General features: G+C 51.8%; 1 protein-coding gene and 1 long non-coding RNA gene across 2 annotated transcripts in view; both read left to right on the top strand.

Annotated features, from left to right (window-relative positions):
* The first annotated feature begins 5026 nt into the window (after window positions 1–5026).
* Window positions 5027–7057, top strand: LOC306816471. The gene is made up of 3 exons (XR_013777679.1): window positions 5027–5242; window positions 6167–6265; window positions 6885–7057. It is a non-coding gene; the product is annotated as an uncharacterized lncRNA (long non-coding RNA).
* A 5617-nt stretch (window positions 7058–12674) lies between these two features.
* Window positions 12675–13421, top strand: part of LOC306816473 (serine/threonine-protein kinase pim-1-like) — a gene marked incomplete at both ends in the record, with an annotated part of 7531 nt that continues 6784 nt past the window's right edge. Inside the window, one exon of the mRNA XM_079332909.1 lies at window positions 12675–12788. Within this exon, the coding sequence (XP_079189035.1) occupies window positions 12675–12788 (114 nt within the window). The remainder of the gene's footprint in view (window positions 12789–13421) is intronic.

Below are 13421 nucleotides of genomic sequence, written 5' to 3'. Positions count from 1 at the left end.
GATGACGAAGGCGGCGACTCCTGCCCCACGGAGGATGTCGCGGCGGTCTCCGATCCCATTGAGACAGGGCCGGCCGCGGAGGCAGGAGCGGCGACCTTGTTTGGGGCCCGCGCGGCAGGACACGCCCCTAGAGACGAGGAGGATCCCGGCGGCGTCCCGGGAGGGTTGGTGGGGGGACCCGAAGCTTCCGGGATCGTGGGCCGTGACATCAAGCGTCGCGCAGGGGGTAGCGATAGCCCCGCCCCTGCGGCCGGCTGCCCCTGCCGTCTTTGGTCTGGGGGGGGGCCCGCCGGCAGCCCGGGACCCATTCTCGCTGCCGGGCCATTCGCGGTGCGCCGCGGTTCATCGGGGATGGTGACATAGGGCACAAACGCCTCCCAGATGGCCGTCGCGATCGCGAACGTGACTTGCTCCACTACCTCCAGTGTAATAGCTGGCTTTTGCACTGTCTCTGCCGTTACCGCCCTCCGGGGAAAGGACGCCGCGCTATCTTGGGGTGCGGGCGGGGGGGGCTGTCCTGACTTCGGGGGGTTCTCGGAGCAGTCATCGGACTCGCCCTAGCTCCGTTCAAATCTCGCCTCATCCTCCACAAAACTCTGATGAATAGTCCCCCAGGTAGTAAGCAGCGGGCACACTGAAACATCTCCTTTATGGAGAGCTGCACACAACAGATTCCCCAGCTCTTTCCAAACGTCCATTGAAAAAACTTCTCCTTCCTCCTCTGAAAAACCGCGCTCCTTTGCCCAAGCTAGCAAGGCAATCAAATCTTTATCTGGGATTTGGATGTCTAAGTCCTCTAGAACATCGCTCCATAATGAGATAATAATTTCCTCTTGTTTGGATAGATTGCTCCCCATTTTAGAATTTTTCGCCTAGCCGCTAGTTTGGAGGAGGGAGGAGGGGGGAAAACACAGTACCTTCTCTCCGCGGAAAGAGGAGCGGTCGCTAGGGCGCTTGCAGTCCGGGGTTGCCGGGGCTCCGATTCGGCGGCAGCGCTCGCGGTCCGGGGTAGCCGAGGCTGGCTCCGCGGCGGCGCTCGCGGTCCGGGGCTCCGCGGTCCCAGTTCGTGCTGTCCTGGCGAAAGACGGTCTCGGCTCCCGTGAAGGACGATCTCGGTGGGACCTCCAATTGTCGTTATTCGCGATACGGCCGCGGAGAATAACGACAATGACTCCTCCAGCTAGCAGCAAAGAGAAGCAACTTTATTGTGAAGGCGAACCACTTTTATAGTGTGGATCGCTGAAGAAGAGAGGAACGGCCGTCCATTGGATAGTAGAAGAAAACAGAACGTTCTCACGGATCGTGAGAACTGTTTTTCCTTACTTTCTGAAAAACAGCAGGTGCTTAATCTTGTTATGAATTCCTTCCTGTTTTTCCCGAGGTTTATCACCTTGGGAAGATCCAGGGAGGAACAGGCAAACTGCAGCAGACCCGAGAGAAATTCTCCTTAGCATGAGAAAGGAGAAAAAGGCCTCAGGCCCTTGCAATTTTCAGCCTGTGGCTTCAATGAAGCCCACAAATTACTGTTCTTTCCAAGGACTTTGCAATAAACACATGATTAATCCCTCCTGTTGGAATTATAAAGTTTTAATTTGTTGCTTTTCTTAGTCAAATATAAAACTGGGGCAACTTGAGAAATAACAGGGTTTGCATGTAGCAAAAACTGTATCTACTTTTGATGTCTTGTAATTATTTAATGGTTCACTTGTGTGGAATATTTTCTTTGCTACAGACCTGAAAAAAAAGCACTTAGATATCAATATTTTTATAATATGTGTTTTTAAGGCAGGATAATTCTATTATGCTTTTTTGCCTGGCAGTAACAAAGCATCCTTCAAATCTCATTTCTGAATATAAACTGAACCATGATTTTCAGGTCTTCTATTACTGTCCAGTAATATATTACACAAAAGTTCTTATTCAGGAAATGCTTCTAAGTACAAAAAACTAATTTCAAAGTATTTTTCCCTAATATAGCTTATACTATATAGTATAGGTGCACAATCCAATACTGCAGCCCCCCTGGACTGAGGAAAAATCCCAGAGGTGGATTTTTGAGGTGATTCCCCAAATTCTGGGAGACTGAGCCCAAATGCCCAATTTTGACTAAAACCACCTCGTCCTACGTGTATTTTGAGGGCTCCCTTCGTCATTTTTGAGGTGAAATTCCCCAATTTTTTTCCCCAAATCACTTTTCTTTAGAATTTTTTTTAATTTTTAAGGTGCACCCCTCCCCCCAAATGCCTAAAACCTCCCCAGAAAATTCTGAATTAATTCCCGCAATGTCCACACAGACACAGGGGAAGGTTCTGGTGGGGTTTAATGATTTAGATGGGAAAATGTCCTCAAAATTTTTGAGCTCTTCCCGCTGAGTCCTGGGTGTCCCTGGGGGGTCCCCAGGGGTCTCGGTGCTCTCCAGCATCTCCTTGTAGCAGCACTTAAAAAACTGACCCAGGGAGGAAAATTCTGGGACGAAGAACTGAAACAAAAAAAAAGCTAAAAATGAAAACATCCCTCCCCCCATCCAAGAAAGGAAAAAAATCCTGAAAAAACTGGAAAAAAACCCCGCCAAAACAAAACAAAACAAACCAAACCAAAAACAAGGAAAAAACCTAAAGAAACCACGAACCCAAAAAAAGCCCACAAAATCTACAAATGCCCCCCAAAAAATCCCATAAAAACCCCCTCAAAACCAACCCCCTCCTAAAACCCTCAAAAAATGCCCAAAACACTAAAAAAATAAAAAAGTATTTTTAAAATCTCTAAAGAATGCCATAAAACAACCTTAAAAACATTCCACAAAACCCCAAAATCCCACTTTAAATACACCCAAAAACGCCAAAGTCCCCCAAAGGCTCCCCAAAAATATGATATATCCTTTACAAAACCTCAAAAACCCACAAAATAGAAATAAATTCCTTTAAAATTCAAAAAAACGCAAAAAAAATGAAACAAAAACTTGAAAAAATCCCTAAGAAACACCCCAAACCCACCTTATAAAGACAGTTACAGGGTAGGGTTGGTTGTGTAGGAGCATGCAGGGGAAGACAGAAGGAAAAGAAGGGAAGGGAAGATAGGGAGAGAAGTATAGAGAAAAAGAAACATAGAAGACAAGAAACATAAACGAAACGACAAAGATAGCCCAGTCCGCCCACCAGCAGCAGCCATGAGCAAATGGCGCCGCTGCACTCTCCCCGCCGTTTAAATCCCCTCAGCCCCGCCCCGCGCATGCGCTCTGTGTCCCCGCGTACCCGTGCAGGCCCCGCTCCCGGGCCCCGCCCCGCCCGCGCGCTTTAATTGCGGCAGAGCCGCTCCCGCCCCGCTCCATCCGGGAATGCTCCTCCCGGGATGGAGCGGGATCCTCGCCCGGAGCGCTGCGCCGAGTCCAGCCCAGGGACTGCTCCCGGTGCTGCGTGGAGCCCGAGGTGCTCGGGTGGTACCAGGGGCCGGTTCTGGGTTTTGGCGGTGTCCGCTGGGGGTTCGGAGCGGTGCCGCCTCTCCCCGGGCCGGCAGGGTGCGGATCGCGGGATCGGGGCGGGATCGGGACCGGGATCGCCGCGGGCAGCAGGAGCCGCCACGGGACGGGCGCTGGGGCCGAGCCCGGCGCTGCCGCTCCTGCTCCGGCCGCAGCGTCCATGGGACTCCGGGCACGATCCCGCTGCGGCCGCGGGGAGCCGGGGCTTTGCCGGGAACCGCGCCCGGAGAACGGCGGCGGAATCTCCTCGTGCAGGCGCTGGATCGTGGCTGGAACCGGCCGGGGCACGGGGAGCGCCGTGCCAACCCTGGGAGCCCCAAATCCCGCCGCTCCCGGTGCCCCCATCCCGCGGGGGTGCAAAGTCCCCGCAATCCTCAGCGGAGAGCAGCGCCCGGCTCCCCCTTCCCCGTGTCCGCACAGCCCCGGGGCTCCTGCCCGCCGCTCCCCTGCGGAACGAGCGGGGCTGGATCACGGGAGGAGCCGCTCAGCCGGGGCCGGGCACGGTTCCACTCGGGCTGCTTCTCCCACACCTGCCAGCTGAGATGCTGCCCCTCCCCCTTGCTCTGCAACTCAAAAATGCTCTGCAATGGTAAAACCTCTTCTCTTAAAATTCAGCTGAGAACTTTCCTATTTATTTCCAGATTACAGACTATGTTTGGGTTGAGAGGGATCCTAAAAATATGACTCTCAACTACACGGTACATTTGGTAATTGAGCTCACAACCTTAGCATTACCAGGACCCTGCTCCAACTGACTGAGCTACTCTATGGGTTATGAGCATGAACCTCCCAAGGATGGGAATTCTTGGCACCAGCAAAACAACTGCAGCTTCTGCTAAAGCTGCTTTACACATCAACCCCTGCCATGGCTGTAGGGTACAACAGGCTGGTCCCCAACATGACAGCACCAAACTCTTCCCATAACCCTGATTTCCCTGGCCTTTCTAGGGCTTCCCCAGCACCTGTAAATTTGCTCTTGCAATGTCCCTTTGCATGGAGAAATGAGCAGAAGACGTCCTGAGGCTTCCCTTGCTGCATGACCAAAGTTCCTATGGAGAGTGGCAGAGGGCATTTCCTGCAGGTGAGCGTTGTCAAAATGATGGCAGCTGCTGAAGCTGGGGCTGTTTTTGTGGCCCAGAGCTGCACAGAGGCCTCAGTGTCTCCTGCTCGTTGCCAGCAATGTTCCTTGGTGTTTGTGTGTGTCCCAGCTGCAGGGAATGTGGGGCAGGAGGAGGCTAGGAGCCCCTGAAAGGGACCCAGCAGCTCTTGTCCTTGGGCTCTGCAGGGGAGGGGCTGTGCCCAGCACATGTCCCGGGGATGGCGCTGGGGTGCCTGGCCAGCGCTGGCACGGACACGGCTCAAGGGCTGCCTGTGGCTCCTGGGCCAGGGGCTGCTCTGAACAGGCACCTGGAGATGCTTCAGCCTGGATACAGGCCACTGACAGCCCAAAAGCACCCCAAGGAACAGCTGGCATTTCCTGGTGAGGGGCTCAGACAGCAATTCCTTGTTCCAGCCTCCCAGTGCTCCCATGAAGCTGCCAGGTACGTCCCAGCCACCCCAAATCCCTTCCCTTCCAGCCTGAGGCCATCACCCAGCAGCAGCATTAAAGCCAAGGCCATCTTCCCTCACAGATATTCAATCCCAAGCATTAGCCTGCAGAGATGCCTTAACATCAAAGGTTTGGGTGGGATGAAGTTTTGTTTGGATGAAGGTGGAAGTTTCCAGGGAGCCAGCTGGAAGTGCAGAAGGGATGGAAAGCTTTCACAGGTGGGTCCCACTGGAGGCAGGGATGTGCATCCTTTCCTGAGGGAAAAGAACTCACAGTGGCCACTGCTGAAGCTCTGAAAGGAACTGATGTCCTCCCATGGGCATGGGGGCTGCCCTGGCACGGGCTGGGAGCGCCTCTGGCCCCTGCCTTCTCCTGCTTGAACACATCACCTGGAGCCTGAGCTCAGGGGGGCTAAATCAGGTGAATTCCAGGCAACTCTGTCAGGTGCCCCTCAGAGACATGGGTGGGGCTGGAGAATGAAGGTTTAAATAGCAAATTCTTTGGAATATATGCCTGTCCCGATGCTGCTGAGCTTGCTTGGAAACTGGACTGGTTCTTGGCACAGCTGGTATTCAAGCAGCAGCTCTGCATGGGAATATTCACCCTCCATGAAGCACTGCGAGGTTAGGGCAGCAGGAATTGAGCAGGGAATTTGGGGCTATGGGATAATTCATGGGAACTAGCAAAGCTGACAGTGAAACCCAAATCTGGGGAAGGCACAGAGAACAATCTTTGTGCTGCCCTGTCAGCTCAAGGCCCTGGGCTGGGAAGTTTTGGGAGTCAAACGTATGGAATTATACAAATCCCTGACTCTGGGCTGTGATCACCTAGAAAGATAATTCAAGTCCCAAACAATTCTTCCACAATCCACTCTGATGGAAAGTACCCTGTGCCTGCCTGGAGCTCTGACCTTGCTTTTCCTACCAGCTCCTGAGCAGTGTCAGGGCCACCACAAGGGCTTTAAAATCCAGATAAACCCCCAAATCCCACACAGTGACTAACCCAAGTGAAGAATTGCATCGTTGTCATTAAAAGCTCAAAACTCTGTTATGAATTCTATGACAACAATGTAGTGGAGTCCCATGAACTTCACTCATGCTCTTGGTTTCATTTTTATGTCTTTTTAATCCCTCATTTGGCAGCTTGTAAAACTTATCCTGGAATTCAGAGATCAAGCAGGGTTGGCTTTGGATTGACCTTCACCTCTGGTCCCACTTTGTGCAAACACAACTCCTGCCAGGGTGAGTGAATACATCACCTCAGCTTTTCCCTCCAAAATATCCCCTCCTGATTTCCCTGCAGATGAGCTCAGATCCACTCCTCACCTCCCCTGGTCATCCAAGCGTCCATTCTGTTCCCCACAGTGACCCCAGGGAGGTCCCTTTGCCTTTCTCCTGCCCCTCTCCAGCCCGAGGCCGCTCCTCTGCTCGCTCTCTCCGGCCTCATCCCGCACGGAGCCTCTCCTCTCTTCCTTGCTGGCTGCTGCCAAGGAAGAAGGACACAGAGAGTCCCCAGTGCTGAGCCCTCCCTGCTACCCCTGGAGAGCCCTGGCTGCGCTCCCCAGGGCCCTTGGCTTTCCCAGGGAAATTGTCTGTTAGGCTCCCTTCAGTTACCTCAGCAATCCCCTCAAAAATGCCACCTCGCTGCCCTTGACATCCCCTCACATTTTCCTACACAAACATCTCTTGTGTCCCCTCTAAACTACCCTGGGGTTTCAGCTAAGTGAATGACATGACCTGTGCCCACTGCTCATGATTCACTCAACCCAAATTGAGAGCAATTACTGGTTGGGCTTTAAGAACTTGAAATAACTTTGAAGCAAAAGAAATCACCTTTTTCTTCTATTTTTTTTTCTTTCAGATGATGGTCTTGCCTCTGTGGATGTGTGCTGAGCTCTCACTGCAGGGGACTGTCAGGCCTGAATTGCTGTGAGTTTATGTTCTTCACACTGGGGGATCTGAAATAATTATTAATTTGACTACAGAAATATTTTCAGAAACCTTTCTCTTTTCCTACCCTTTGCTGGAGCATCTTCTCTTTGTGCTTTGATTTTCCAGCTGTTCCCTGATGCCATTTCCCCTGCCTGACTTCTGTGCAGCTCCTAGCTGGGAAAAACTGAGATAATTTAGAGGGAACAGAGGTGAGATTTTTAGCTGGATTTTTCTAAAATTTCTACTTATACTGAAATTATTTCTAATTCCCAAGTGAGAAGAACATGAACTCACAGCTATTCAGGACTGATAATCACTGAGGGAAGTCTGACATAGTATTAATAAGTAACCTTTCCTGGAAGCAGTTATCACCCCAGTCCTCTAGCCTTGGCAACTTTTTCAGTGAATGGACCCAAGTTCCAAATTTCTGTCACCTTTTGTTAGAAGGATACTGGACAGTAAATCTTACAACAGAATTTCCAAATTGCATGAAGAATAACAGGCCCAGACCAAACCCAGCCACCCCATCACCAATTTTGGGAGAAATAGTGATAGAGTTTAAAATACTTTCTCCCTCCATGCTATTCAGTCCTTCACTGCACATCCCAGAGAGGATTTACTCCACCTTTTGTTCCAGACAGCGCCTCTCTCTCCAGCACAAATCCCACTGGTCACAGACAGAGCAGACCTAAGGCAATGGTTCCAGCAGCTGCTGCAATTCCAAGCTCTCTGTTCCCTGGAGTGCTCATCCAAGCACTCGTGGCAATCTTACCTCAGCCCAGATTCTCTGTCCTCAGAGGAAGATGCAGCCTGAAGGGACACGGCTCTGGCACCCCATTTCCTCTTGTTCCTGCTGACCTGGAAAGCCACAGGTAAAGGTAGTCCCTCAGACCTTGCATCCCTGAACACCTGGAGAGCTGGAGTTTCACCCAGATCCCAGATTCCCTAGGCAGCTACTCCCAGCAGGGAGGAAAAGAGGAACCCTGCATCCCTCTGGCTTAGCCCACAGCATGGACAGGACCAGGAGCCCTCCAGCACAGACCCCTGGTGCTGAAGCCTCTTGGCTTTGGCTGCTCAAACACCACAGCTTTTGGCACAGGTGGGAAGTAAGGATTGTTTCCTGTGCTGAAAGAGAGGAGGAAAAGACAATGAAGTCCACTGCAGAAGTCAAAGGATCCCAGCTTTCACACTTTTGCTCTGATTATCACTATGGGGTTTTATCCATGACAGGTGACACCAATTCAGAGTGCCCTTTTCCAGCATGTTTATTCCTAACTATTCCAGACATTAAAAGAATGCAGGACATTGGTACATCAAGGCTAAGAGCAGGGGAAGCACGGGAGGTGTGGGGGGAAGAGCTAGAGTAGTGAAGGAACAGGCATTTTCTTGTTTTGATGGATCAGTGCTGGGAACTTGGCAAACAAGTGGTGCTGCATGCATCAAGGACATAATGCCCATGGTTTGGTTGTTTTCCTTTGCTCATAACCCTTGGCTTCATCCCCTCTCCAGAGGAGCAGAGAATTCCTCCAGGCTAAGGGTGAGTCTGGTCCCACTCCAGGGATGTGTCCAGTAAAGAAGGGGACTTGTTTAGAGGAACTGACCACAAAAATCAAATGCAACAAACACTGAAATGAACTCCATTGAGCTGCAACACCAAGTATTCACAGAGGCAGGGGCACGAGGTGCATGCAGGACCAAGAAGTACCACTGCACTTGGTTTTTCTGCTTCCCTGTATTTTAGTTCTGCTTCACTTCACAGCTGTTATTCTGCCAAGATCAGTTCCATTTTCAGGAGCCTGTGTCATGCACAGTCAAGGCTGGAAATCCTCACTTAGGATTTCCACATCACATCTTGATTTGCCAGGAAGCCTGTGCACACAAGATACCCGTTTCTATTATAGCTCAGTCAGAAATCATGTAACCCAGCAACTTGCTCCTAACTACACCCCTTAGAAATAAATTTAAAAGCCAGAGAAAACAACAACCGCACAACAACCCACAAAAGACATAGTTTACTGCAGCTTCATCTTAATATCCTTTCCAATGATGGAGAGAAAGGAGGAAAGCTGTTCTAGTTCTGCTCCAAGCAGTTTGAAGCAGCCAACATTGCCCTCACCTGCAGCTTCCTTCCTTCAGCCTTGCCCTGACTTGTGAGGGGCCAGAGGCACCACACAACCCAAAAGTATCAGCACTCACACCCACTGCTAGTAGAGACACCTTCATGGTCCATCTTTGGCCAAACAAACCCCAGGATGGTTTTGCATTCCTGGCAGAATTGGCCAATTTCATTCCCTGTTGGAGTCAGTGGGTCAGGGGTTTCTCTGAATTCCTCAGAGAGAAATCAGAATGCAGGGACTGAATGAAATCCTGTGAATGAATGTATTAAACTACTTGAATTGAATATATTAAGCCACTCGCACATAAGTTTTAGGATAAGTAAGTGAGTCAGTAAGTAAGTTTTAGTATGGGCTCTAGTGCTTTTAGCAAGTGAAAGGTTTCAAATGCCAAAGTTGCAGTGCGAGTTCTAGTGAAGGTTGAAAAAACATACTGATGTTTTCAGTTGAGGCTCCAGGACCATGGTTGTAGTGAGTATATAGACATACTAGAGCTATAGTAAGAATATGGTTTGCATTTTTTGGATAGAACGAGATAGGTTGTATGCATAGTTTATATGCAACAGAGTGCGTAAAGAAACTAGAATTCTAATAAGTTAAAAATGGGGTGGTGCGAGTTTGTGTCGTACCTTGTTGGGAAAATTCTGTATAAGAGTTGGTATTGAGAAGAGTTGGAGCTTTTTAGCCATCTGTCACTGCAATTTGTCAATTCCTTTTGGCATTCCTTCTGCCATTGCATTTCTGCTCAACCTTTGAGACTGATGTGATATGTAATAAGATGTGCTTTGCAATAAATAATCTTTTTAGCAACTATAAGCTGCTTTGATCAGTTAAGATAGCTCAGCAAAGTTAAAGCCAAGAGGTCCAGAGGTTAATAATCTCATGCTCCTTGTCAGAGGTGTGAAGCTGGATGGATTTGCTGTGGCTGTGCCGGGATGGCCGCAATCCCCACTTGGCTCAGGGCGCCTGGGGCGCGGGCGAGGCCTGGCTCTGGGGGCTGAGCTGGGGAGTGCCGGGCTGGTGGGGAACACAGTGAGGAGGCTCTCTGGGGAGGAAGAAGGCTCTGCCATGAGCTGCCAGGCCAGGCCTAGGTTTGCCTGCAGCCCATTGGAGAGAGAAAGAGGAAGAGTCCATCAGGGTTTAAATGATCCTTTGGTGCTTCTGGTTCTGGTGCCAGCTTGGCTGGCAGAGCAAGGTCTGTGCCCCTGCCAGCCGCTGGCTGTGGCAATGCAGCCAGAGCCCTCCCTGGTTTCACTTCAGGAGAGCCCAGGTGGCCTTTGCTTCAGCTTGAAAGGGCAGCTCTTGTTTCACTGTTGCATTTCTTGGTTTGTTCAAGCCCCTCCTGGCCCTCCAGTGCTGGAAGACACAAAGTTACCATGCTGAAGGAAAGGCAGGGAAAGCTTGAAGAAGGCTGAAGGGAGCACTCAGATTTCACCTTTGCCCAAGAGCTTTATTCAGCTGAAGCTGCTGGCAAGGAGCAGACTTGACAGCCCGCAATGGGTTTGTGCTTGTTTTATTTTTGGGGTCCTGCGTGGGACGTGGTTAGCAGGTGCTGCACAGGCTGCGGCGAAGCATCAAAAATGCCCGGCCAGCACCCAAGGGTGGCACAAGATCTGCTCCAGCTCTGGCCTGTCTGCAGGGGACTTGGACTCCTGTCTGAGGCAGGGGCTGTGCCGGCGGGTCCCACTTCCCCCAGAGGGCACCATGTCCCCCAGGCAACTGGCCAAAGGCAAGGAGCCCTTGTGCAAGGCAAAGGAGGCCGGCAGAGCAGCCCACGGCCTTGCCGGCCAGGCAGGCCGAGAGGCCGGGGTCCGGCTTATGCAGCCCCCTCTCTGCCGGCAGGGCCGGCTGCCCTTTGGCACGGGGCAGATGCCGTGCCCCAGGAGCCGGCAGCCGGCTGAAGGCTGCAGCCCACGGGCCGGGAGGGAATGGGGCCGTGCAGTGCCCGGCACTGGGAGCAGGGCCCGGGCTGGGGGCTCACTGGCAAATCGTGTGAAGGCGCGCTCCTGGAGGAAGGTGCTGCGACTGAAGTCGATGAGCTTCAGCTCGCCGCTCTCCGGCCCCACGAGGAGGTTCTCCGGCTCAGTGTCCCGGTGCAGGACGCCGCAGGCGGTGCAGTGCCACATGGCCTCCAGCACCTGGCAGAAAAGCCAGCGCACCACCTCCTCGCACAGGAACTCGGCAGGAGATCCCGAGATGCCTCCGGGCGCTCCATGACCAGCAGGAAGCTGTCAGGCAGCTCTAACCAGTCGAGGAGCTGGATGATGTAGGGGCAGCCAGAGCCCACCTTCTCCATGAGCACGATCTCCAGAAGAACACAGGTGCCGTCAGGCTGTGAGGAGGAGACAATGCCTCCAGTGGGCCTGATGCTGCCCTGTGGCTGCTGCGCCGGCTCCTGCCTGGGATGCCCCGGTGTCCTCCCCACCATGGGTAGCCTCCCTGGTGCTTGGGCTTCGTGCCAAGCCCCAGGGGATGCTTGGTAGGTGGCCCCTGCCCAGCCCCAGCCCGATCTCCAGTATTGCCAGGCCTGCCATGCTTTGGCTCTGGCTCTGAGCCCATGCCCACCATCCCCCCGCCAATCCCCACCAGCCACTGCCGGGCTCTCGGCTGGATCCCAGCCCTCCCCGGCCCGCCCTGTCCCGCTGGTCCTGCTCATGCACCAGCTCGTCCCACTGCTGGATGCTCTCCTGGGCCACGTGTTTGATGGCCACCTTCAAGCCATGGAGAGAGGAGGGCTGAGCTCAAGCCATGTGCCTCCCATTACCTGCCCTATCCGTGGGGTTGTCTTTGTCTGGGACTGGGTTGCACTTGGTGGGTGATGCAGAATATGGAGAAAGAAGATGTGTATTTCAAGATGACCTTGTTTTGGGGTGAATTGCTCAAGACACTATGCTTGTATCCATATCTGCATCTATGTTTGTATATATTTTAGAAGTTTAAGTTTGAGGTAATGTGTTGGCATGGGAAGGAATTCAAGGTGGAACATGTTGTGGGTTTGGGAGGGCTTTTTTGGTGAATTATCTCCCATTTGTTACTTGAAAAGGGGGATGTGGAGAGGAGAGGGCAGTTGAGAGCAGTGGGGAATCAATGATGGGCAGTTGAGTTACAAAAGAATGGCCAGTGACCCTCCCACTTCATTGGAAGCTTCCAGGGAGGGAGAGCGGGATGGGCACTGGCTTGATGAGGGAAGAACCAGCTGGCTATGCTAGGAGCAGGACACTTTGGGCAGGTTTGGTGTTGGACCCAGCACTGCTTCAGAATTCTCCTTGCCACTCATGGGTGAGCCCGTTGCTTGTGGCAGCTGCTGGTTGACAGGGACTTTTTCAACACTCCCATTGCCAAGAGACCCCTCACCGTCTGTGTCAGTGCTTCAGGGGAAACCGGACCACTCCACTTATTCTCTTTCTCTCTGGAGAGAGGGAGCCCCAGCTGCTGTTTGACTGGAACCTCAGCAAAGCTGCCACACCAGGATACTGCACCAGACAGGTGAGAACCAGGAAAACCAAAGCCCCATGTTCTCTGTCGCCGAGGGTGCCGTTAGCCCCAGGGCTGGCTCAGGGCTGGCAAGGCGGCCCCTTGAAGCTGCCTGAGCCAACAGCGCCCCCATGGAGAGCACGGCAGAGCTGCTGCAGCCACTCTGCCCCGACAGGAGCCTGCAGCGCCCTCTGCGGCTGTGGCCAGAACTACAGCAACGGGAGAAACTGCTGGATGGGTGGGACGTGGGACTGCTTTGGGGGGTTGTTGCCCTTGTTTTGGTTGTTTATTCTCCCTTTGTTGCGTGTATATATATATATATACTTCCAGTAAAGAAATATTATTTCTTTTCCCATATCTTTTCCTGGAAGCCCTGAATTTAAAGTTAGAACAATTTGGATGGAGGGAGCTTTCCATTCCAGGAAGATTCCCAGCCTTCATGGCAGACATGTGTCTTTCAAACTAGTGTGAAAGCTAAGACAGAGAGTACTGTGGATTTAATTAGCATAATGCACTTTGATAACCAAGTGCCTTGGCAAGAGCAAAAAGAGCTTTGAAGTATTACAAGAAGATTGGATCAAGACTGGTAACAGGAAAGATGATTTTAACTAAGTAGAAGTGTAAAGTTTGTCTGTGTGATATTTACTCAATGAATGTAATAAAAATTACTAGCCTTCCTAAAAATGGTATATAAGCATATGTAGCTCACAGTTAATTGAGATTCTGATCATAAGTCAGTAGTCCCTGTCTCTCTCTCTCTCTCAATCATCAATAAACCAGGACAATCTGTCATCTTTAATGGAAAAATTGACCTTGGAGGTAAAGGAACTCAAAGAAGCACAGTTTCCGCCCTTGCCTAGAATTGTTCCTGATCCTCA

The sequence above is a fragment of the Erithacus rubecula genome, assembly GCF_903797595.1.
Source record: "Erithacus rubecula genome assembly, contig: scaffold_620_arrow_ctg1, whole genome shotgun sequence".
Classification (NCBI taxonomy): domain Eukaryota; kingdom Metazoa; phylum Chordata; class Aves; order Passeriformes; family Muscicapidae; genus Erithacus; species Erithacus rubecula.
This window is presented reverse-complemented; position numbering and strand designations above follow the sequence as displayed.